At 38.4% G+C, this 25,422-nt stretch overlaps 1 protein-coding gene across 17 annotated transcripts in view; it reads left to right on the top strand.

Moving 5' to 3' along the window:
- FRYL (FRY like transcription coactivator) overlaps positions 1-25,422 on the top strand; it is a 259,369-nt gene that overhangs the window by 198,228 nt on the left and 35,719 nt on the right. For 13 of the 17 annotated variants that reach the window (XM_060417094.1, XM_015096494.3, XM_060417093.1 and 10 more), the window contains 15 exons: positions 2,816-3,075; positions 3,452-3,592; positions 7,034-7,202; positions 9,141-9,225; positions 9,730-9,842; positions 10,821-10,971; positions 11,637-11,740; positions 13,287-13,472; positions 14,743-14,947; positions 16,441-16,562; positions 17,573-17,763; positions 19,148-19,242; positions 20,393-20,997; positions 21,304-21,401; positions 25,222-25,392. In XM_060417094.1, the coding sequence (XP_060273077.1) occupies positions 2,816-3,075; positions 3,452-3,592; positions 7,034-7,202; positions 9,141-9,225; positions 9,730-9,842; positions 10,821-10,971; positions 11,637-11,740; positions 13,287-13,472; positions 14,743-14,947; positions 16,441-16,562; positions 17,573-17,763; positions 19,148-19,242; positions 20,393-20,997; positions 21,304-21,401; positions 25,222-25,392 (2,696 nt within the window). The remainder of the gene's footprint in view (positions 1-2,815; positions 3,076-3,451; positions 3,593-7,033; positions 7,203-9,140; positions 9,226-9,729; positions 9,843-10,820; positions 10,972-11,636; positions 11,741-13,286; positions 13,473-14,742; positions 14,948-16,440; positions 16,563-17,572; positions 17,764-19,147; positions 19,243-20,392; positions 20,998-21,303; positions 21,402-25,221; positions 25,393-25,422) is intronic. The other 4 variants (XM_060417090.1, XM_042251400.2, XM_060417087.1 and 1 more) reach the window with 1 other exon arrangement.

Here is a 25,422-nt window from a genome sequence, read left to right as displayed (position 1 = left end):
CAAGATGTCCTGTATATATATGGGTTTCCCAGGACTCAGATTTAAGATAATTAGGGAGCTCATCCAGCTTGAGCCTTTTGGTCAATGACCACACTGTTGCAGGTGCCTCCATAGTGCTTATAAATCCTTTAACTGAATAGTTTATTAGTTATAATACAAAAGACTCTTAGCTAGTTTTTCTGCTCTTCATCTTCAGTAAGATCTCCTTCTAATCTTAGTGCTGCAAATGCACCAGAATTGGTATGCAGGAGATACCAGGGCTCTGAACCTTCCATTCAGGTTCAAGGCACAGAGGCCTCCGCCTTCTTAGCCCATCTTTTCCGCAGTGCCTATTTTAGTAGTGGAGAGAGTTTGAGTCCCACCCCTAACTGATCTGATTGGGGGAAAAACAACTTAAACTCTCCTAACGTTCAGTGTTTAGAGCAGCACACGTTAGGTTTGCACTGGTAAATAGCAGCAGTCATGCCTCTTCCTTCTTCCCAACTTCCGCAGTCCCGACATCCCTTTCAGGATGGACGTGGATGGTCATCAGTGCAAAGTAGTAACCACATGCGTGCCAAGTCACTTCAGTTGTGTCTGACTCTTTGCAGCCCTACAGACTGTAGCCCACCAGGCTCCTCTGTCCATGAAATTTTCTAGGCAAGAATACTGGAGTGGGTTGCCATGTCCTTCTCCAGGGGATCTTCCCTGACTCAGGGGTCGAACCTGAGTCTCTTAAGTCTCCTGCCTTGACAGGTGGGTTCTTTACCACTAGTGTTACTTGGGAAGCTAACTGCTGTCTCCACTAATTCTCCTGTTGCTAGGCTTTTCTCGGAGGTTCCTGGGCTTTTCCTGGAGGCTTTAGCACAGAAGAGAGGAGTCCTTGGTATATCAGAGGTCATGGAATTGGTCAGGATGGCAGTGGGTGCTGCCATAGCCTTGGCTCCCATACACACTTAAAATCCCTCAGCCAGGATCTCTTCATTCAGAGCTCCAGGTCTCCTATTTCATACTTGTGGTAATAAAATTGACCTGTTAACAGAAGGGGTTCTTTTAGACGATAACAATGATCCTATATCCAAGGCAGCAAAAGAGACACAGATGTAAAGGACAGACTTTTGGACGCTGGGAGAAGGCGAGGGCGGGATGATTTGAGAGAATAGCATTGAAACATGTATATTACCATATGTGAAATAGATCACCAGTGCAAGTTCAATGCTTGAAGCAGGGCAGTCAAAGCCAGTGCTCTGGGACAACCCAGAGGGATGGGGTGGGGAGGGAGGTGGGAGGGGGGTTCAGGATGGGGGACACGTGTGCACCCGTGGCTGATTCATGTCAATGTATGGCAAAAACCACCACAATATTGTAAAGTAATTATTCCCCAATTAAATTAATTACTTTAAAGAAGGGGTTCTTCTAAAAAGTTGGAATTGAGCATAATATGTGCAAGGCACTGGACTGAACAGATTGTTGGCACTGTGTTGAGTTTGCACAGTAACTCTGTGACACAACTACTTTTGTTACATTCTTAGAGAATAATAAGGTGAGGATCAAAGGTTGATAGTTGGCCCTAGGTCAATCTGTGTACATGTGGTAGAACTGGAATTCAGACCCAGTTCTGAAGTTGTAAGTGTAAGATGTAGTGGGCAAAGGGGGACTTGAGGAAAGAGAAGGTTTTTACTTAAAGTGATTTATGGAGAGTAAACAGTATATAAAAACTCATGGGCTTTGGAATCAACCTTGTATTTGAATCCTCCGCCACTTGATCATTTTCTGACCTTGCACACGTTACTCAAACTGTCCAGCTCACAGAGTTTATCATGAGCACTATATGAGATGAATGTAAAAGCAACAAGCACTTCATAGGAGTCTCCCCTAGACAGAACCTAACATGTGAGGTTTCTCAAGGGCCACTTTAAATTAACCCATGTATAAAGATTGTCTTACTTTTTTTATTTGTTAAGAAGCACATATAGTAAAATCTACCACATTAATCATTTTAACTATACAGTTCAGTAGTGTTAGTGTATTTATATTGTTGTGAAACAGATCTCCGGCAGTTTTTCATCCTACAGAGGTGAAACTTATACCTACTAAACAGTAAACTCCCCTTTTCCTGAACTTCCCCCAGCCCCTATTAACTTCCATTGTGCTTCCTATTTCTCTGAACTTGATTATATTAGATACCTTATATAAGTGGAAGCTTACAGTATTTGTGGTTTTATGATTAGCTATTTTCACTTAGCATAATGTCCTCAAAGGTGATCCTTTGATGTTGTAGCAAGTAACAGGATTTCCATTCTTTGTAAAGCTGCAGAGTATTCTATTATGTGTGTGTCAAAACACATTTTGTTTATCCATTTGTCTAGCAATGCACATTTGGATTGGTTCCACTTCTTGGCCATTGTAAATAGTGCTGCTGTGAACCAGGTCTTCAGGACCCTGCTTTCAGTTCGTTTGGATATATAGTCAGCAGTGAGTGGGATTTCTAACTTATGGTAGTTCTATTTTTAATTTTTTTGAGGAGCCATTACACTATTTTCATAGCAGTTACACCATTTACAGACTCACCAATAGTGTGCAAACATTTTTCTTAACTACCAGAGATATTTTATATAAAAGTTAAGTATGTGGTGTATGTTAGCTGTTTCCGTTTCTTTATGATGTCATCAAGGTCAGATTTATTAAAAGGAGAAACAATGCTCATAATTCTTTAGTGAATAAAATCTGGCTTGTTGTTTCTTCAGAATTAAAGAGTTACATTTAAATTCATTACAAATCAAAGGAAAGCACAGTTACATCAGTTGTTCTCTCTCTGACTTGTCCTTAACTACAGAGATAAGCCAGAGAATTCAGACAGCTCACCCTGCTGGGAGACAGGTAATGCTGCACTACCTGTTACCGTGGATGAACAACATCGAGCTGGTGGATTTGAAACCCTTGCCCACAGCAAGGCGACATGATGAGGATGAAGATGATTCCTTAAAAGACCGAGAACTGATGGTGACTAGCAGGCGCTGGTTACGAGGAGAAGGCTGGGGATCCCCGCAAGCTACTGCCATGGTTTTGAACAATCTGATGTACATGACAGCAAAGGTAACAGGTTTTGTATTTGTGGTTCCTGCACAGAATTACCAAATTAGGAGGAGTAAACAGGTTAGAAATAGACAAAGAGACTAGATAATCCAAACAAGTATGTGTTATAAGTAAGTTCCTTTCTTTAAAGAAAAAAAAAAGCTTCATATCAGATATAAAGTATCTTTTGGGGAGTGGAGCTAAAATCATATGTGATTAATGATATTTGTATTTAGATTTGTTGAAAGAAATGACAATTTCTCTACAATGTGGAGAAGATTAAAGCTGTCTGTCAAAGCATTATTTCCTAATATTTCACGATGTTATGAGTTTGGTACTGAATGGATGGTTGTTACTGAAGTGCTGCTGAAGTGTGTGCTGTATTTCCTGTATCCAGTATGGTGATGAGCTGGCCTGGTCGGAGGTGGAGAACGTGTGGACCACACTGGCAGATGGCTGGCCGAAAAACCTGAAAATAATATTGCACTTTCTGATCAGCATATGTGGAGTAAATAGTGAACCAAGCCTCTTGCCTTACGTATGTGTTCAAGTTCATTCACTTTCATATATGTATATGTATATGTATATGTATATGTATACTTACCCAGTGTCTTGTGATGTCAGAATCTGGGCAGCAGTGGAACATCAGAGGCGAAGCAGGGGCCAGGAGGAGGACAATCAGGAAATAGCACATGGGTTCGCTCATTGATTCACTTAATAAATATTACCTGGCTGTACTACAGGCCAAGTGCTCTTCTATGTTCTGGGCATTATAATCTGATGGATGCTACAGATTTTATTCTTTGAACCTACACCTAATTTATTTAATGACTACATCACTAGATTAGTGATGTACAGTCATGGTAAGGGCTACGGAGGAAAACTGCAGAGTCCTGGGAGTGGATAACTTTGGAGCCACCACTGTCTGAGAGGATTAGAGATGCTATTGGACAGAAAGTAAGATGAAAGTGGAGAGATGTTAGTAGTTTTTCCTATCAGCAGCTGACATTGGGATATTAGAGCATGATGAGAAGTGAGAGCTCAGTACCTATAGAATCATGCCCTAAAGGCTTCTGGAAGCAGGGAAAATCATAAGAGATATACAGTGAATAATGTACAGCCTTTATCTTCTGAAGAAAGAACAGCGCTTAAATCTGCTCAAGAGAATAATATGGAACTATCAAACACAAAGGTTAAACTGAATATACACACATGCACACAGACGTGTGTATATGTAGATATAACTGTTAGACACAGGGTAGCATCTCCTTAAAGTATGTTCCACAGAAAACTAGCTCTACAGTGTTGCTCTAAAAGTTCTTATGGATCCTCCTTAAGATGAACCACTGAGTAGCCTTGCTTTACCCATCATCTCCTGTCCTGAAGGCATGTCACAATAATCTGCATTGAGAAGCACTTGGAGAAAGATGGGTGTGTAGTACAAAACATGATCCCACATTAGCTATCTGACCACATGTCCTAACAGTCCCCCTCAAGCCCCCTGCCCTTGAGCCGTGCTGAACCCTCCGCTGCCCGGCTCTCACTCAGGGATCTCACCCAGGACCTTGCCGTTTGCTTTCCTCTCTCCCCAAACAGTCAGTTGCTCATTTCTGCACATTCTTAAGATGTTTCCTCAAATGGCTGTTCTCACTGTTACCTTTGCTGGTCATCTAGTTCAAATCTGCAAATGCCCTGCCCCCACATATACTCTTCTTTTTCTTGCCCTGTTTCATTGGTTTTCCTAACACTTATCATTGAACTTACTGTATATTTCTTTGCCTCATGACTTTTGCCTCAGTGAGTCCAGGAGATTCTGAGCTCTTAAGGGCAGGCATCTGAGAATTCCCTGGCAATCCAGTGGTTCGAACTTGGTGCTTTCACTGCCATGGCCTGGGTTCAATCCCTGGTCAGGGAACTAAGGTCCTGTAAGACGTGCACTACAGCAAAAAGAAAAAAAAAAAAGAGCAGGAATCTTTGTTTATTTAGTTCATTGCCTTCTTGTCAGAGCCTAGACTAGTGCCTGGCACACAGGAAGTTCCCCTTAATTGGATGAATGAATGACTGAGTTGGGATTGGCACTAGAAACAGGCATGAAGTTGTAATTCCAAGAAGCCAAGATGAAATTCCTGGGCTTTCCTGGTAGCTCAGATGGTAAAGAATCTGCCTGCAGTGCGGGAGACCCAGGTTCAAGCCTAGGTCAGGAAGATCCCCTGGAGAAGGTCATGACAATCCACTCCAGTATTCCTGTCTGGAGAATTCCATGGACAGAGGAGCCTGGTGGGCTACAGCCCATGGGATCACAAAGAGTCAGACACAACTGAGTGACTAACACTTTCACTTTTCAAGATAAAATTCAGGGAATTGCCATTTGCCAGAAATTTTAAAATAGCTGTTTTTCATGATAATAATAATAATTTCTTAATTATCACTTCTTAAGCACTACTTACAGGCCAGGCATAGTACAAGCACTTCATTTACATTACTTAATTTCTGGAATAAATCTGTGAGTTTGGTAAGATAACTGCAGTTTTACAATAAAAAAAGTAAGTTAGCGAGAAAGAGTGACATAGCTCAAAGTCACATAGCTATTTAGGTCTGTCTCCGCAGAGCTGGAATTCCAACCCAGAGCTGTTGATGAAAAGTCCAGGAAAGCTTCCTGACAGGCCCTGCAGCTGGAGTGGGGGGTGGGGCTTGAAGACTTGACAGGATTAGAGTCAGGAGTATCATCTCAGAGGTCCTGAGTCAGAACAAAGACACAGAGGCAGAAATATACCTGATGTGATTGGAGGAGACTGAACTTGAGAATAAAGAATTAGCAAGTAGAGCAGGTTGGATAGATCTAAAGCCGTGTGGGAGGCCAATTATCAGAGAACCATTATCAGATTGCTGGTGTGATGTGGTAAAGCATGTTTTAAAATTTAAAGCATGTCCAGGAGTGATGTAAAACAGAGCTTCTCACACATCTGAATGCAGCGTGAATCAGCTGGGGATCTTGTTCTCATTCTCTTTCTGGAGTTGGGGGTGGGGCCTGAGATTCTGTATTTCCCGAAAGGTTCAGATAATAATGCGTGTTCTATGAGGACCACATTTTAAGTACCAAGGTTTAAATAGGGAGAAAAAAGAAAGATTGATTATTAATTGATCAGCCTATTTCAATAATACATACTACCAAAACATACTTTTTGATCAAGTATGATTGATCAAGTAAGACGGATCAAACCAGCCAATCTTAAGGAGATAAACCCTGATAACATGTACTGTATAGTCCATGGGGGTCACAAAGAGTTGGGCATGACTGAGTGACTTTCACTTCATTTTCCATTGAAAAAGAAACTGATTTATAAAAAGACAATTATCTTTTGCTTTTCTAAAAATAAATAAGGGGAGTGATGACTTTATGGACACCATTAAGCAGTGTATCTGCTGGATTTTCCAGGCAAGAGTACTGGAGTCGGGTGCCATTGCCTAAGCAATATGTCTGCTGCTGCTGCTGCTAAGTCACTTCAGTCGTGTCCGACTCTGTGTGACCCCATAGACGGCAGCCCACCAGGCTCCCCCGTCCCTGGGATTCTCCAGGCAAGAACACTGGAGTGGGTTACCATTTCCTTCTCCAATGCATGAAAGTGAAAAGTGAAAGTGAAGTCGCTCAGTCGTGTCCGACTCTTAGCGACCCCATGGACTGCAGCCTACCAGGCTCCTCCATCCATGGGATTTTCCAGGCAAGAGTACTGGAGTGGGGTGCCATTGCCTAAGCAATATATCTAGGTCATCCTAATTCGATACGATATTGAGGGCTGAAGGGAAGAGTACTTATAAAGCTGATTAATGTCTAATTGCTGATCAGTGTCTATTCAGATTTAGATTGTGCTTATTCATCTGCTACTTAAAGTTGAGCTTACTCTGATAAAATTTGTCTCAAGACAAGTTTGTGTGATAAAAATTGTGCTTTTTCTTTTCCAAACGATTTTTTTTGTGACAGGTGAAGAAAGTTATTGTATATTTAGGTAGAGACAAAACAATGCAGTTGCTTGAAGAGCTGGTGAGTGAGCTCCAGCTGACCGAGCCCGTCAGTTCAGGGGTCACTCACATGGATAACCCCCCTTATTACCGCATCACTTCCAGCTATAAGATCCCTTCTGTCACCTCAGGTGAGAAGTCATTTAAAAGTGATTACTTTGTATGAGAAAAGAAGCTTTCCACAACTGTTCATTTTAGCAGACGTTTGCTTTAAACGCCCTAGAGAAAACACGCAAACGTTAAGTTATAGATGTAATTAACTTGACAGAACTTTGTAAATCCTCATATGAGTAGAAAGGTTTGACAATGTAAGGATTTGTAATGTGATAAAGGGAACATTTAGATACCTATTCAGAACTGGAATATATCCATTTTGTCCATTTACAACAGATGCTCTTATAAATGGATATAATTAATATGTAAATATTGGAATTGCTCACTTATTGAAATAACTGTATAATTTCATATTATAATTATTTGAGACTATATTATACATAGTATTCAATCATGTGAGTGTATTTACTTTCATGTATATCTATATTATAATATTTTGAGTTGAAACTACATCCATTGAAAATTGATATAATATCTGGACTGTTGGAGATTAAATTTATATGAAATTCTTTGTCACTCAGTTTATATTAAATGCTTTTGTGATGTTAATAACATTGTATAATTAGAGATCTTTCATACTATGTTTTATAATTTACTTTTGTCATCTGGTTTCATCTTTTTGTTATACTTTCTAGGAGATTTCTAATAATGCTTTTATTGAATCTTTTATATCTGCTAAAACGTTTTTAATTCCAAAAAGAGTTTTTTAATTAAAAAATTTTTAGGCGCATCCTATTCATGTTTCACAGTTGGGCTATCTTCTTCTATATTTTATAAAGCTTTCTACCTGGGAAAGTTCCTGTTTTCTTTATATTGCTGTTTCTTTGTTTTGATTTGTCTTAGTAAAAGCTTTCTTCAAAAGCCTACCAATTCTAGATCTGTCTTTTCATAAACAGTCGCATATTGAAGAGTTGATTGGATGGTCTGTAGGTATATATGGAACTTATTGATGTCCTTTTTTATACAATGATTTCATCGATGTAAGTGTCCATTGGTCTTTTCTCTTATACTAATCAGATTCCCCAGAGAAAATTCTTCCAATCCTCTGCCTAGAATAGAAGATGTAGGGCTGTGTGTATGTGTGTGTACTGATACGTATAATCCATAGATACACACACTTACAGTCTTCCAGCCTTCTGATAGCCCAGTGGTATAAGAAGGTTGCAGGGAGATATGTCTTCTCAAGTTACTTATGTGTGTATATTTCCACTTGGTTCCCTTATTCTCAGTAAAGTACTTCCTCCTTCACCTGTGTATGTTGTGCCGTAGTCTAGAAATCCTCTGATTTATTGTCATCAGAGAAGACTTCAAGTGAGCAGAGACAGTCACCCAGTTATAAGAGGTAGAGGGGTAGCTCTTGGGGCCCAGCTACTTCTGAAATAGATTTTCAACCATTCTTGCCATTTTTAGCATCTGGTTCAACCCCTGCTTCCAGAGGTACTCTGTTGCCACTAATTCCTAAGTCTTTTGGAGGTTTTAACAGTATCAATACAGAAGTTTCTTGTTTCCTCCACTAACAGCTCTGGATTCATCTCTTTCAACCTTAATTACTTCTTGTCCATTTTTCCAGCATCCCTAACTTTGTTGCTGTTGACTCCTTACTCTGTTGGTCATTAAGAGTACATTCCTTTTTAAAAATTACCTTTGTCTCATTTGGGCTTCCCTGGTGGCTCAGCTGGTAAAGAATCTGCCTGCAATGCCGAAGACCTGGGTTCGATCCCTTGGTTGGGAAGATCCCCTGGAGAAGGGAAAGGCTACCCACTCTAGTATTCTGGCCTGGAGAATTCCATGGACTTGTATAGTTCATGGGGTTGCAAAGAGTGGACACGACTGAGCAACTTTCACTTTTCCTCTCATTTTAGTGGAGTTTTGACATCTGTAGTATGAAATCTTCTGTTCTTATTGAGCTGTCCTAAGCTTTACATTCACTGATACTGTTTTATTTCTGATGACAGGAACTACTTCTAGTAGCAATACAATGGTTGCTCCCACGGATGGCAATCCTGATAATAAGCCCATAAAAGAGTGTATTGAAGAGAGGTAAGTACTTCTCTGTTCTTCATTAATCTTTCAGTTTGACGTATCCTGATTATCATCAGAATAAATGATAATTTCTGCTATTGGAATGGTGTTAATATTCTAGTGAAGAAATATATCTCCATGCTGGAAATTTTTCACATTAGAGACACTTGCATGCTAGATTTTTAAATATGCACCAATGGATGAATAGGTGGAGTATGGTGAGTCACTTTTTGTGTTGCTACATTTTTTTAACCTTTTCTAAATGGATATTTCACTCTTGCCTGTTTCATATGGAATAGGTTTCCCCAGAAAGGTATTATCACAACAGCTTAAGAAAAAATTCAGGCAGAAATAACTGACTTCAAAGCTTTTGAATTGTAATGTGGAAGTTAAAATATATCACAGTAAACTTTAGTTAGTAATTTGTGTGCTGTGTTCTTTTTTAAGCATAGAAAGTGAAACATAAAGTACAAATACCATTTTACCATGAACTGTGACTAACTTCAGTGGTCATTCCCACAGCTATGTGCATCTAGACATCTACAGTGGACTAAACAGTCATTTAAATCGTCAACATCACAGACTAGAATCTCGATACAGTAGCAGCTCTGGAGGATCTTATGAAGAAGAAAAAAGTAATACATTCCAAATGTGTTTTTTTTTTTATTAACTGTGATCGTCAGGTGTACTATCATTATAGTAATGTTAATAATTGTATTCTTCCAGTAAATTGTTCTTAAGAGTATTTAACTGCCACTAGTGGTGTTCCAACATAATCTGAAATGTCTTGACTTTAAGAAGCAACATTAAGTGGGGGAAATACATTTTAAAAGCACAGGTTCCCTGTAGGTTGATCAAAAGGAACATAAGAATTGGTTCTCAAGAAGCATCATAGAAAGAATCACAGAACAGACACACAGGCAACAGGCTGCTTTTTTGAACAGGTTTGATCTTTGGTGGGACTCAGGTTTTATTGAACATTCTCCCTTGCAGTTGCAAAATGAGCACTCTGTCTGAGTCTCATTTTAACACTAAGGTAGGGTGAAATGGAAGCACAAGCCTTCAGACCGCAAGGGACCCTGAAGATGATCTGGTCCAATCTCCTCATTTTGCACATGATGGAACTGAGGTCCAGAGAGGTTAAGTGACTTACCCACGTCACACAGAACTCACATGTCTTGATGGCCTTTTTTACTACACCCTGCAGCCCCACTGCAGTAGAGCAGATTTCCTGTGAAGATGGGTTTATATCGGCCCTATCTCCAGAAATTTGAACTGAGTAACTTACCAGAAGGCCCTTGATACAAGGCAGCTTTACCTATAATGTGGTCTCATAGCTTGGACATCAGTTGTGAAATCATTATGAGGTGCTCATGTAGTTTTGCTTTGATTTAAAATAAAGGAATTTGAATTGATATATCTTTTTCTCTCTCTGATTTGCTTAATCTGATAATATTGGTACCCAGGTCTACTTAGCAAACATTTGTCAAAATAGTGGGAAATTTTCTTTTTTATCACTTTCCAGTGCTATAAATAGTTGGTATCTTACTAGAGTTTGCTTATATTGGCAGAAAGTAGATGGTGTAGACAATGAGATCATTTTATTTTGATAGGTGACTCAATGCCACTTTATTCTAATTGGCGACTGAAAGTGATGGAGCATAATCAAGGAGAGCCACTACCCTTCCCACCAGCTGGAGGCTGCTGGTCACCACTGGTGGATTACTTGCCTGAAACGTCATCACCTGGATTACCTCTTCACAGGTGGACCACAGCGTCATTCCTATTTCATACGAGCCAAACCGCTGCTTAATACTTTCAGCTGTCTCTATGCTATCTGACAACACAGAACACAACCAACCTTCTTTCCTTTGATAGTGCCACAAATTCTATCCGTGTATTTAGATTTTAAGCGATCTGAAAACTCAGACTTCTCACTGTTTACAATGAATGGTATTAAATCTAATTCTGCTGCTGCTGCTTTTCTGGGTGTCTGGCATAGTTACTTGACCTTTCTGGGACCCAGTTATTACATCTGAAAAATACTATTTTACAGTAGTAGGCACTCTTATTTTGAGTTAAGCTGATTTCCTGCTTAGCAAAAATCACAGTAGAACAGTGACTGCATTCTTTCAAAATGTATTAATGTACCAAATGTGTACCGAACACCGACTATGTGGCAAGCAGTACACCAGGTCTTGGGGTTGAAGATGAAATAGCCCTTGGCTGGGAGGAGCCCTTAGCAGATAGGCTGTTTGTAAAACTATCACTGAATGGTTTCCTCAGCTGTATTTCTTTTCTTCTTTTTTTTTTCCTTGAGAAATTGTATTTTTCCATAAAATGCAGTATTAAAGCCTTAGAGTAATTTGCTTAAGATTTTCTCTAGGTTTGCTCTAGTGGAACATTAGTAACGCTCGTGTTTGTCATAGGTGTAACATAGCCGTGATCCTTTTGACGGATCTCATCATTGATCACAGTGTGAAGGTGGAATGGGGAAGCTACCTCCATCTTCTTCTTCATGCAATTTTTATAGGTAATAAATATTTGGTGCTATTTCTTTCATTGTGTATTTCTGTGATCGCTGAAAGGCAGTATATGGTATGTTTGTTTTTTATAGGTTGCATTTTATTCATTTATCTTTATTGAGGTGTAGTTGATTTAAAATGTGAGTTTCAAATAATGTACAAATAATGACTCAAAACTTTTATAGATTCGACACCATTTATAGTTATTATAAAATATCAGCTAGAGTCCCTGTGCTGTACGATATATCCTTGTAACTTACTTATTTTCTACACAGTAGTTTGTATCTCTTAATTCCCCACCCCTATCTTGCCACTCCTCCCCCACCATCCCTCTTTCCACTACTAACTGCTAGTATGTTCTTTGTATCGGTTAGTCAGCTTCTGTTTTGCTATATTCAATAGTGTGTTTTATTTTTTAGATTTCACATATAAGTGATAACACACAGTACTTGTCTTTTTCTGTCTGGCTTATTTCACTAAGCATAATACCCTCCAGGTTCGTCCATGTTGCTGCAGATGGCATTATTTCATTCTTTTTTAATGGCTGTTGTAAATAATGCTGCGGTGAACACTGGGGTGCATGTATCATTCATAGTGTTTTTGTTTTCTTTGGATGTATAGCCCCCAGGAGTGGAATTGCTGGATCATATAGTAGATCTATTTTTATTTTTTTGAGGAACCTTCATAGTTTTCCTCAGTGGGAAAAGTGGTATGGTTTTAAGAAAGTTTCTACATTTTCTGTTCTTATTTTTGTATGTTGTTTCCATGACACTTTTTACTGGGATTCTCATGATCTAGAGGGGTGTTATTCCTAGCCTCTCTTTTAACAGACAGGTCTGTTATACCCATTCCTGTTCCTTTCGTACAGTCTCTCCGCACACAAAAATACACATACTTTCCAGCAGGAAAGATTCTGTAACAGTAGCAAGAGTAAAACTAATTTACCTTTAGGAATGGGAACTTTCAGAGTAAATGGAAAATTGAAATGGGTACTGACAGTTTCCCAAAATAATTAGATTGTAGACAGTCTAATTATTATAGTTAAAGCTCCGCTGTGCCCTCTGTAACAAATATGTGGGGTCCATCACATCTCAGCAATACTTTTCATGCTTGTAAGATTGTTTGCCTGAAACAAATCAAAATAGCCATCTTCTCCTAAATTTTCCTGATATGTACACATGTTATAAATTACTTCCTTCCTTCAGTAAGCAAACATCTACTGACTTTCTGTTGTGTTCCAGGCACAAAAAATGCTTGCCTTTAGAAGTTCATGTCTATCTAGTGTTAAGTAACAGAGTAATGGTTTCTAAGAGATTACTAAATTTTAGACATAAAACAAATTGGAAACTTGTCTTGACTCGCCCTAGTCCAGTAGGACCACAGGATATTGTAACAGTGTGAACGAACTCTAGGGCAATAAAAAAACTTAATGTAGTATGTCATCTTTCACAAGATATTTAATTTGTGCTTTTCTTTTTAAAATATACATTTGGTAGCAAGAATACTACTCATCATTTTCCTTTCCTGATGATAATTGTCTACTACTCTTTTTAGGGTTTGACCACTGCCACCCTGAGGTGTATGAACATTGCAAACGCCTGCTTCTGCACTTGTTAATAGTAATGGGATCCAACAGTAACATCCGAACTGTTGCTTCTGTCCTTCTCAGGAACAAGGAGTTTAATGAGCCCAGGGTGCTTACCGTCAAACAAATTGCACACTTAGATTATACTTTCACAGGTATTTGCTTTAAAAGTGGTTTGAAAATAGAACCGTACTCTGTTAATCTTGCATTGGAGAAGGTCAACTGAAGTTGAGATACTAGAGAGTACTTTTTAATATAGTTTTATTATTTTAGGTACCAGTGACATTATTAATTCATAAAAGAAGGAATTAAACTTGGAGTATTTGAATCTCTATTACCTTTAAGGATCTTTGTCATAAAAATGTTGAGTGGCTTAATTTGAGCACTGGTTATGAAAAAAAATGGTAAACTTGTATTAGACTCCTTCTTTCAGGAGCTGAAAAATTGATGAAGGAAGACATTTAAAATTTTTTATTCATTCAGTTATATTAATTGCATTTACAGTGTTATACATCGCAAAGTCTAGTAAGTTCCAAATTATATATTTTTAAGTAGTGAGGTCCAAATTAATGAGACTTTAATGTAGAATTTATTTCACTGTTGATACGAATTTGTTTTACTTTTCAAATTGTATTTTCTTTTTTCCTAATAGCCCTAATTCATTTATTTCATTCATCAGTACCATCAGGTTTATAATAAATGACCCAGAAAATAATTGGGTTTAAAAATTGAAATAAGGCTACTTTTTTTCCTAATCATATAATGCCAGATACAGGGTTAATCCATTTTAAAGTTACTTACTGCAAGCCCTGTAGCTTACTCAAAGCCCTATGGTTAGTGAGAAAACAATCGTTAGTAAACTTAGTTGCCTTGTTAAACTGTGATTAAAAGATGAATGGAATAAAGTTTACTGCCTTTTTTAAGTTAAGCATTTCTATTCAGAATTCCATAGTTTGTATTTGTTGTTTGTTTTTAAGGCTCCTCTTGCCATTTTATAAATATGGGCGTTAGTGATAACCTTTAGAATTATTTAATAATTGGCATAATATAAATATTACACACAGACTTTAAAATTGTCTTGATTTAAGTAAAGTGAAGCAGAAAGTATGGACCCCTTAATGTAAGAAATTAAAAATCAGCTAACACTGTAGAAATTATTTCCTTAACACATGTTGAGGAAATACGCCAATGTCAGGAAACTGCCAGTTCCAACTTTGTTCAGCAGATGGCAGCATAGGCTAGCATAGTTAATCCGAACCATTAAGTTTTAATAGGCTCTGAAAGCAGTGTTTGCTCAAAAACTCAGTTGATGTACTCTGGTGCTTGTGAGGCTCCAGTATAATCTGTAAGGACCCATAGCTTAATCTTTAAATATTGTGGGAGATGGTTTCACATCTGGGTATTCACACCCATGGTCTCTTTCAGCAGGTGTTAGTGATTTTATACCTGATTACCAGCCCTCCCCCATGACCGACTCAGGGCTCAGCTCAAGTTCTACCTCCTCTAGTATCAGCTTAGGAAATAACAGCGCTGCCATTTCCCATCTGCACACCACTATCCTCAACGAGGTTGACATCTCAGTAGAGCAGGATGGAAAAGTCAAAACCCTCATGGAATTCATTACCTCAAGGTAACATTTGCGGCTCTTCCCATCCCAGCCATAAACCTCTGTTAAGTCGTCGTTTCATTTGTCAGCTTCAGCGAACCCTGTTTTTGTTTTCCAAAGTGTCATTGATTTGGAAAAGACAGGTTTATCATGTGCAAGATTCAGGAAATTTGATGCAACCAGGCTTTCTTCTTTTGCTCACACAAGATTACATGTGAGGAAGGCCTTAATCATGTCTGAATGATTAAGTGCCCAAAGAGAGTGTAGTATTATCTGAACTACAGTATATTCTGCCTTCATTAGCTGCATTACCAGTCAGTCATCAAATATTTACTTACGGTCCACTCTTGGCAAAACACTCTAAGTAAAGAAGAAACATAGTTGGGGAGGAAGGGGCTGGCATACCATAGCAAGAGCAAAATCACAGAGGTGAGAAACAAGGTATAATTGTTACTCACTTAGGCTGCTGAGTAATCCAGCTTGGATGTAATGTTGAGGGGCTCCTAGACAAGAAAGCGTGGGAGAATTCAAACTGGAGAACCAGAACCAGGAAGCCCAGGCCAGAGGTTACAGATCGTTCAAGAAAGGAGACATTATTGAAAATCTTTGAGCTAGAATGAGGAGTGTGGAGGAGGGCCCAATTAAATAAATGTGTTGAGAAAGTCAGTCTCATAGTACTTGATGAATCAGAGGTGTCAGGAACTAGAGGCAGTGTGACCACATTTTTTTGCAGGGCACCTTGGCCTGTGCTAATAAGGGGCTGAAACCTGAATAACCAAGCTGGTAAATGGCACAGATATTTTTAAAGAAAGAACCGAAGGATATTATTCTGTCCTAAACTTGTCCTGTAGTTTTAGCTTATAAATTATTGTCTTTGCCTTACAATCTAAATAATGTTTCACCTCTATAAATTTTGACCTTTAATATCTAAGCAGTAACCGGTACTCTTCTCACTTGGCAAAATTTGCCATCTTTTCCTACTGCCTCTGAGAGCATTTGACTATAACGATGGAACATTTTGAAATTATATGTAACTTGGATCTTCCGCCACTTGCTCTACTGCTGCGGCTAAGTCGCTTCAGTCGTGTCCAACTCTGTGCGACCCCATAGACGGCACCCCACCAGGCTCCCCCGTCCCTGGGATTCTCCAGGCAAGAACACTGGAGTGGGTTGCCATTTCTTTCTCCAGTGCATGAAAGTGAAAACTAAAAGTGAAGTTGCTCAGTCTTGTCTGACTCTTCCCGACCCCGTGGTCTGCAGCCTACCAGGCTCCTCCGTCCATGGGATTTTCCAGGCAAGAGCACTGGAGTGGGGTGCCATTGCCTTCTCTGGCTACTTGCTCTAGACCATTGCAAATCCAGGTAGTCTATAAACAGTAGCAGTAGACTGTATGACATGCTGTTTGATTTACTCAACTACTATCCTTTCTAATTGCAAAAGCACATTTTAAGTGAGTGTGAGTAAAACTTACTATCAAATTAAAAACCAAGGGAATCACATCTGTTCTCTGTTTTCAGAAAAAGAGGGCCCCTTTGGAACCATGAGGATGTTTCTGCCAAGAATCCTAGCATAAAGAGTGCTGAGCAGTTGACTACATTTCTGAAACATGTGGTTTCTGTTTTTAAGCAGTCAAGCTCAGGTATCTTTTAATAAATGTCTCGGATAATATTTACTTTCAAGTAGATCTTTTACTGTGATGTCGAAACTTCTGATGATGTTCAGCAAAAAAATTGACAGTTGACATGTCTAAATTCAAAAGTCATAGACAGGTTTTCTTTTTTAACTTATTAGTGGTAACAGATTTGTTTTGGTTGAAGAAAAATTACTACTTGAAAATAAGACTGCTACTTTGGGGACTTCCCAGGTGGTCCAGTGATTAAGACTTTGCCTTCCAATGCTGGAGATGTGGGTTTGATCCCTGGTCAGGGAGCTAAGATTCCACATGCCTCATGGCCAAAAAAGCAAAGCATAAAAACAGAAGCAATACTGTAACAAATTCAATAAAGACTTTAAAAGTGGTACATACCAAATAGATCTTTGAAAAAAAGAATGCCACTTTGACATTCTTTGTTTGACATATAATAAAATTTTAACATGATTGTTCATCATGAAACAATTATTTTGAAGGAACATATACAGAGATGACAAACTGTACTGGTTTGGGCTTCTGTGATCGAAAATTGAACACATCCTGAAAATCAGAGTAAAACATGTCTAAAATGGTGGTTCTTAGCTAGGGGGTGATTCTTGTTGGGACATTTTTCTTGCAATTAGGGGGTGGGAAGTCAGTGATTAGTTGCTACTGGTGTCAAGTTGTCAAGAGGCTGGAGATACCATTACACGACTACACAGCACAGGACAGCCCTCAAAACAGAGTTATGTTGTCAAAATGACAATAGAGGTGACGTTGAGAGACCTTATTCTCAAGGATTACTTCCCTGGAGATTATGATGAAGAGTCCTCTAAAGTTCAAATAGAATTGTATGAAAAGGAGAAGCATTGACTTGGAAAATGTTAGCAAATGTTAATGCCTTGTTTGCCAGGTACTATGCTGGCACTGAATTTAATATGGTTCCCAGCTTCTGATCATCACCCCTATATATACCCTGAAAAACAGGAAGCACTTACTCGTTTCCTTTGTTTTCACAGAAGGAATTCACTTGGAACATCATCTTAGCGAGGTTGCTCTGCAGACAGCACTTTCTTGTTCTTCTCGACACTATGCTGGGAGATCCTTTCAGATTTTCAGGGCCCTAAAGCAGCCTCTCTCTGCAACTACACTTTCTGATGTTCTCTCCAGACTTGTAGAAACTGTAGGGGATCCAGGAGAAGACGCACAGGTAGTTCTTTCACTTGTTTCAGCAGGTGTTGAGCAGTTCCTCATTGTCGAGGACCTGTTTCCAAATGTGAATCACGGCAGGTATTTACACACGGCAGGTATGACAGTCACTTGGAAGAACCAAGTGAATGTCATAGAGAATTATGATGTCAGATGCTAAGAGGCAGAGAACTAAAAACAAAGTTAGATAATTCATCTTTGATTGAATTAGGTGGTACCTATAAAGACTGAATTAAGTGGTGCCTATAAAAACAGCTTTATGCACACACACCTGGATATTCTGTGATGACTACAAGGTAAAAGAGGAATTTAAAGTTAGATGTAAAGTAAAACACTGAAATTCATTTTTTAAGATAAATTACATGAAATACTGCAGTAGGGAACGTAACATAGGTCTGTAAAGACCCATGATGTTATTTAACGCTGTTTCAGATACTGAGGATATAGTAGTGGACACCACAGAGTTCTTAGCATGGAGCTCACATTTCACTGGGGAAACAAACCTTTTAATCCATCAATAATGTATCATACAATTTTACTTAATGGTGAATGCTATGAAAATAATAAGGTAGGGTGACAGTTTAAACAATGATAGGGGAGAGGGGTATTTTTTTGTTTTTATATAACCATCTAGAAGATGAGTTCTGAACACATGTGTAAATGAATAAGTGAGCCCTGTGATGATCTGGGACAGAGCGCAGAGGGAAATAGGACTAACAAGTGCAAAGGCCCTGAGGCAGAAGCAGTGGGCTCTTCGGAGGAAAAGCAAACAGTCCAGAGTGGCTGCCGTGTATGGGATGGGGACTCCAGAGGCAGGCAGGCAGCAGGCCCAGATCACGTGAGGCCTGGGGAGGTTCTGGCGAGAGGTGGGATTTTACTCTGAGTTGATGGGAAACTACACATAGTTTTAAAAGGAGGAGGATGGGTGTGATTTGCTTTTTTAAAAATTCACACTGTGGGTGGCTTTGTGGCATCCTTAGGAAGGCAAAAGAGGTCAGTTAAGAGGCTATTTGTAAGAGCCCAGGCCAAAACGGTGATAGCTGGATTAAAGGAAGCTGTGGAAATAGAGAAGTCAGATATAGGGTGTATTTTTAAAGTAGTATTTTCAAGACTTGCTGATGGATTCAGTTTAGACGTGAGAGAAAGAAATAAGGATGTCTCCTAGATTTCTGGCCCCAGCAACTTTGGGTGGGTTGTGTTGCCATTATAATCAATTTATACCATTAGTTTGCTACGTTTCCATCCATCTGTAAGATCATGTTGCTCAAGAGTTTAATTATTTTGTAATATTAATGTGGAACTTGTTCTATTTTAAAATCTCATCAGGATGTGCATTACAGTTTCTTTCAGAACATAATTAATTAGAATCTGCCCCTTTTTTCTAGGGATTTGTGATTGAGCTGCTTCTCACGTTGGAATCTGCAATTGATACTTTAGCTGAAACCATGAAGCATTATGATCTTCTGTCTGCTCTTTCTCAGTAAGAATTGATAAGCCAGGCAACCAGTGGATTTGTATACAAAACTTCAGTAGCTAAATAGGCATAATACTATATTGTTATATATATTATATTGGTAGTGAGAGGAATACCCCCAAATTCAGATGAATTGCCAGTGGGAAAATGAGCCTTAGACAGTGAGGATAGGTGAAAGGTCTCAGGGCTTGTAAGTGGCAATACTGGTCCTCTTTCATCTGTCCAGAGACCTTCATGCTGTGCTTCTAGGCTTCAGCCCCAGTAACAGGCTCTGTTCCCTGCACACTCAACAACCCATTGTCCCCCCAGCAGGCCAGGCTCCTCAGGACTCACACTCGCCACCTATTGGTCCTTCTCCCTGGACCAGCCTCTCTTCAGACTGTCTCCTCTTTGTAAATCCCAAATTGATTTATCCTTCAAATCCCACCTCCATACCCCTCTCCTAGGTAAGCATTTCTAACTGCGACCAGGGGAGTGTTAAGCATTCTATCCTCTGGATTCTCACAGTATTCTCTTAATGTTTTAATAACAGCAACTAGCAGGCTATAATTTTCATGGACTTCAGTATTCCTGGCATTTTGCATACCACTGGCACATGTAGAAAATATTCTGTAATTATTTTTTAATCAATGATAACTAGATGTGAGGGAGAAGGAGAAATCAAAATTAAGTTTTTGAGCTTGGTTCTTTTGGAAAGAGTGTGAATTGACAGAAATAGGGACATCAGGACTGTTGAGTCTGCAGATGAGGCAAACGAGGCCTGGGCTTCGGATATAATGTTCACCAAATCCCAGACCTGAAAATTATCAGCAGTCACTATAGCAGCATTTTCACTTCAAACCTCATCCAACTCAGGGGAAATAATCAGTTACAGTAGAAAAGATACTGTTGTACATTTTTTATTAATAGAGAAGAAAGAACTGAAATTGGTTTCAGCAAAGTCAGATAAGCTTTTTTTTTTAATATTTTAATTTTATTGGAGTAGAGTTGATTTACAGTGTTGTGTTAGTTTCAGGTATTAAGTCAGATATACTTTAAAAATGACTGTTCCTGGTAACAGTTATTGTTTTTCAGGTGTTTTAAGAGTACAGTTAATGTAGCAAAAGAAGCAGTTGTGCGTGGATTCATCTTTTTTCTTTTTTTTTTTTCTTTCAAGAACCTCATACCATGATCCTATAATGGGAAACAAGTATGCAGCTAACAGGAAAAGCACTGGACAACTCAATCTAAGCACAAGTCCCAATAGTAGCAGTTATCTGGGATACAACAGTAATACAAGAAGTAACTCTTTGAGGTTAAGTTTAATTGGTGACCGGAGAGGGGACCGGCGGCGGAGTAACACACTGGATATAATGGACGGACGGATCAACCACAGCAGTAGCTTAGCGAGGACTCGAAGCCTTTCCTCCCTGCGAGAGAAGGCGGTGTACGATGTGCAGCCCCCTACTGAGCCCGCCAACTTGATGGCCACCATTTTTTGGATAGCAGCCTCTTTGTTAGAATCAGATTATGAATATGAATACCTCCTGGCTCTCAGGCTTCTCAACAAACTGCTGATCCACCTGCCTTTGGATAAATCAGAGAGTCGAGAGAAGATTGAAAACGTACAAAGCAAACTGAAGTGGAATAACTTCCCAGGCCTCCAGCAGCTCTTCCTTAAGGGTTTTACCTCAGTATCCACACAGGAAATGACAGTGCACCTCCTGAGTAAACTCATTTCTGTCTCCAAACACACGTTGGTGGATCCTTCCCAGTTGTCAGGTGATGTGAATAGAATTGCACCAACTTTTTTTTTTTTTGCTTTTTTAATGTAGTGAAATGTAAACTAATCATTTGTTTTGAAATCTACTAATTTCTGCTTTTCCACAGAGTTTTCTTAATATGTGAGGTAGCATAAATTTTTTGGTAAAAGCAAAAAAACACATTTTTTTTTAGAAGATCAAGTACCCCAGGAAATAAAAAGAAAATGGTTTCTGTGAACCAATTAAAAAACAAACAAAATAAAAACCTTTAACTTTTAAAGTAATGTGCAATAAAATTGGTTATTGTTTGCTTTTTTTTTGATAGGCTTTCCTCTTAACATCCTTTGCTTATTGCCTCACTTAATCCAGCATTTTGACAGCCCAACTCAGTTTTGCAAAGAAACAGCTAGTCGAATAGCAAAGGTAAGCAAATGTTACGCTGAATGATAACACTGGAGGGAAATTTCTCTAGAGTCTATCTTAAGGGGGGAATCTCTTCAGAATCCTTTACTGTCACTTCCTATGTGAATTTTGCATCTAAATTTTTATTTTTACGCATATATGAAGGAGTAATATAGTAGTGATGTAAGTTACAATTGCTCAAATGACAGTGAATAAAATTACCTGTTTAGAGTAACTGTCCTCTGAGTCTTGAGTCTTTTTCTGCTCCGTTTCCCTACTTTATCCTCTACCTGTCAGTTTCCAAGTCATTCATTTATTCACTACCAGATATGTACTGAGCACTGGATAAGGTGCTGAAATACAGTGATTATCAAAGTAGATAGAACCTTTAGCCCCGTGGGGCCTAGACTTTGAGGTGTGATTACCTAGAATCTGGTGACTTTGCAATGAAAGTGAAACTGTTAGCCGCCCAGTTGTGTCCAACTCATTGTGACCATGTGGACTGTAGCCCGCCAGGCTCCTCTGTCCATGGGATTCTCCATGCAAATATTCTAGGGACACATAAACCAAAATCTGCCTCGAGGAATTCATATCTAAGCTGACTTTGAAGGTTGAATAGGAATGACCAAAATAAGATCCCTGGATGAGAAACAGAAGCAGGGCAAAGGGTAGAAATTTTCCAAGCAGGAGAAATCACATGTGCAGAGTCCCTGAGGAAGAAGAGGGCATAATATATTTTTTGATTCTGAAAGTTATTTTTGTTTGCCTTTTAACATTCTCTTCATCTCTCTGCTCCCTTCATTCTTTTTTCTTCACTGTTTTGACTCTTTACTTCCCATCATGCATTTCTTAAACAAGTATGTAGCTGTTTTTAAATCGCCTCTGGACAAACTTTGCATAAAAAATTTTATAGCTCAAATTGTAAAAGAAAATTATTTTTAATTTTATATACTTAGTAATTTCCTCTTAAGAACAAGAAAGAAATCACAACTACTTTGCCTTCTGTTTAAACTTAATTCCGAGCTAAATTTATGTATTTATTTATTTTGTTACATTGAGTCTTGGAAAAAAGACTTTTCAAGCTGAAAATACAAGTAGTTATAAGAAGGAGTTATATGAATTTACCAGTAATATATATACAACAGGAAATTAGGTGTACTGAGGAAGTGACTCAATAGTAATATAAGTAAAATAACCTGGTTAAATCACTGGGGAAAAGTCAGAGAAGTCTGCAACATAAGGGAACAAGCACGTAAAATTCTCTGGAAGAGCTTTTTATATAAGCAGCTTTTTTCAAACCTTAGATTCAGGTAGCAGATAGCACATCAATAAATGGAAAGAGCAAGCTTCTAGAAAGCTAAACAAACACCTCTCCCTGGCCCACATCTCAATGTCGGTAAGTGCAGATTTATCTCTGGGTACCAATGGAGTGAAAAAAAACTACCAACCCAGTTATCACATACATAGCTACAAGAGTAAGAACAATAGATGTGGAGAAATTCTTAACCATTTTAAAAGCATGTGTTTAAAAAGAAGAGTCATCATTATAGTTAATGGAAATACATCTTAGTTGTGAAAATGATGGTTTGCCCTAAAAAACCTAATGTGTATTTGCATTAATGAGGTCTAAAAGTGATTTTAAATTTTTATTAAAATGACTTTCATTTTAATATTCTGTTAACATACCATTAGGAAAATGTAAACAAAAGGGGTTTTTTTTTTTCCTACATGAGGGGTAAGAAAGAAAATATAAGGAAAAAACTGTCAGCTTATTTGGGGATTTTAAGAAAATAAAAAGCATAAATTCTCTGATAAGGGAAGTAGAAACATTTGAGATTGGCAGCTGAAATGTGATGAGTAATTTGCTTAGTGCTGGGGCAGGTGAGAAGCAGTGTGGCCAGAAGACCATGGAAGCCCCTTGAGCTGCAGCCTCTGCTGTCATGACTGAGGCAAAGCACAGGAATGTCCCAACTATCTTTTGTTTTTAAGAAATCAAATAAATGGCTTTCTGTGAGTCATAAACTGCTGTGAAGTCTGTTTTCTTCCTGTTGAGTGGCACACAAAGGTTCCCTCTATGGGCTTTCAGCAACCTGCAGGATGTGGACTAAATTGATGCCTTAATTATTCTCTCACTTCAACTGTTGAGAGTGATTTTCCGTCATTATGTGCTTCCTCATTATGCAAATATCACTGCTGCTGCTGTTTGTGCCCATGGAGAGCACAGCATTTCAAAATGAAGCAATACTTGGAACAAATATTGTCCTTTTTAGCTATTCATTATGGCAAAAATAGCATGCTAAAAAAGTTTTGTTATAAAACATAACTCTTTGTGGCTCATAATTTAACCTGGTAATTCCAAAATTCCAAAATTAAGCTGGTCTTGCTTTACTATAAAATTGCACAGCCTATACTCCAAAGAATGTCTTCCTTTTCAAAAACTAGGTTTTAAAAAATCATTCTTTCAAAAAAATATCCTTTAAGAAGATAAGAATTCTATCAGAATGTCATTCTTCAAGCTAAGATTAAAGAATTCACCTCAAACTAAAAATTTTTGCTGAAGAGTAACAGATTATGAAATTATAAAGTTATATGGTTTTATAAAATAGTGTGAAAAATTACTATATTTTGAAATACAAGTAATTATATCTTGAAATATAAGTGAAATACAAGTTATTTTGAAATATCAACCAACTCTTTCTTTTTTCTTCCTGGTGTCTCTTTTATGAGTAAAAGGCTAATGCATGAAAACAACTGCTTTGAATGATTTTATAAAATAACTTCCAAGGTACTATGTTAAGTTTCTGCAGAGTCTTGCACACCTTCATATCTTGGGCTTATCCAGTGATATTGTCTGCATGATGAATAAGCATAAAAGTCAGTTACAGTCATCTGAAAGTTGAAAATTTATATATATTTTAAAAGGTAATACTCTTGTTTTATCAAATGCTCTAGGCAGTTTGTGAAAATAAGATGGAAGAATAAGGGAGGAAAATGAAAAAAAGGGGAACTAAACTTAAGTCACGGCTATCCTTTCATGATAGCTGAGACTAACATGGCCCTTTTCCAGTTCTTCACTGTTCAGTTATCCTTGGAGGAGGTTAAGGAACATCCTCAGCAGTGGCTCAGGGAACAGACAAGGAAGGTGCATTTGGCCCATTAGATTCTCCCAAACATTTGTGGATTCAGATACTGTAATACCATATCAAGCAAACTTTAAGAAAGTCAGTGTACTTTGTACCAGCCTGTAAATGACTGGCCAAGGACCTTGAGAGCTTTAGCTGAACATTGGAGATGCAGGGCTCAAGCGTTTTATCAGCCCTCCAATTAAGTCCTTTTACTGTATCACACATGTTGAGGCTTCTGCAGCTGACTGCTTTGGTGAGATACCCTAAACACCTTGAGATTAAAGCACTTCTTCTTTGGCACAGCAACTCTGAACCTCCCTGAGGATTTCCTGGTTGAGTCTGCCTATTTAGTTTCTTGTACTTTGAAACTTATATGGATTTTATAAGATAAAACTCTTTTTACAAAATGATATGTAGGATTTACAAAAATGTTTAGGTTTTTACCAAAGACATTTTTCTAGAATATTGGACTGAAAAGAAAGCTGTGTACTTAACACCCATGGAAGTGCTTGGCATATTAACCATCTTTCCATATTATCTAAATCATTCCCTCAAGGATGCCTTGTGCTTTCTACTTTTCTGTTTAACTTCTGTATTGAGATAAAATGCATTAATGCTTCAACATATATATCTAAATTATTTCATTAAATGAATACATTGAATAAAATTATGTTTAATGTCGTTAAGTAAATGAAATTTTTTTGTCGTTTTTTCAGGTTTGTGCAGAAGAAAAATGCCCAACACTTGTCAACCTGGCTCACATGATGAGCCTGTACAGTACACACACGTACTCCAGAGATTGTTCTAACTGGATCAACGTAGTGTGCAGATACCTGCACGACTCCTTCTCAGACACTACGTTTAGTCTTGTGACTTATCTTGCAGAGGTAAATTTACCCTCATAAAAGGATCTTTCA

This window comes from Ovis aries, chromosome 6 (assembly GCF_016772045.2).
Source record: "Ovis aries strain OAR_USU_Benz2616 breed Rambouillet chromosome 6, ARS-UI_Ramb_v3.0, whole genome shotgun sequence".
Lineage (NCBI taxonomy): Eukaryota > Metazoa > Chordata > Mammalia > Artiodactyla > Bovidae > Ovis > Ovis aries.
This window is presented reverse-complemented; position numbering and strand designations above follow the sequence as displayed.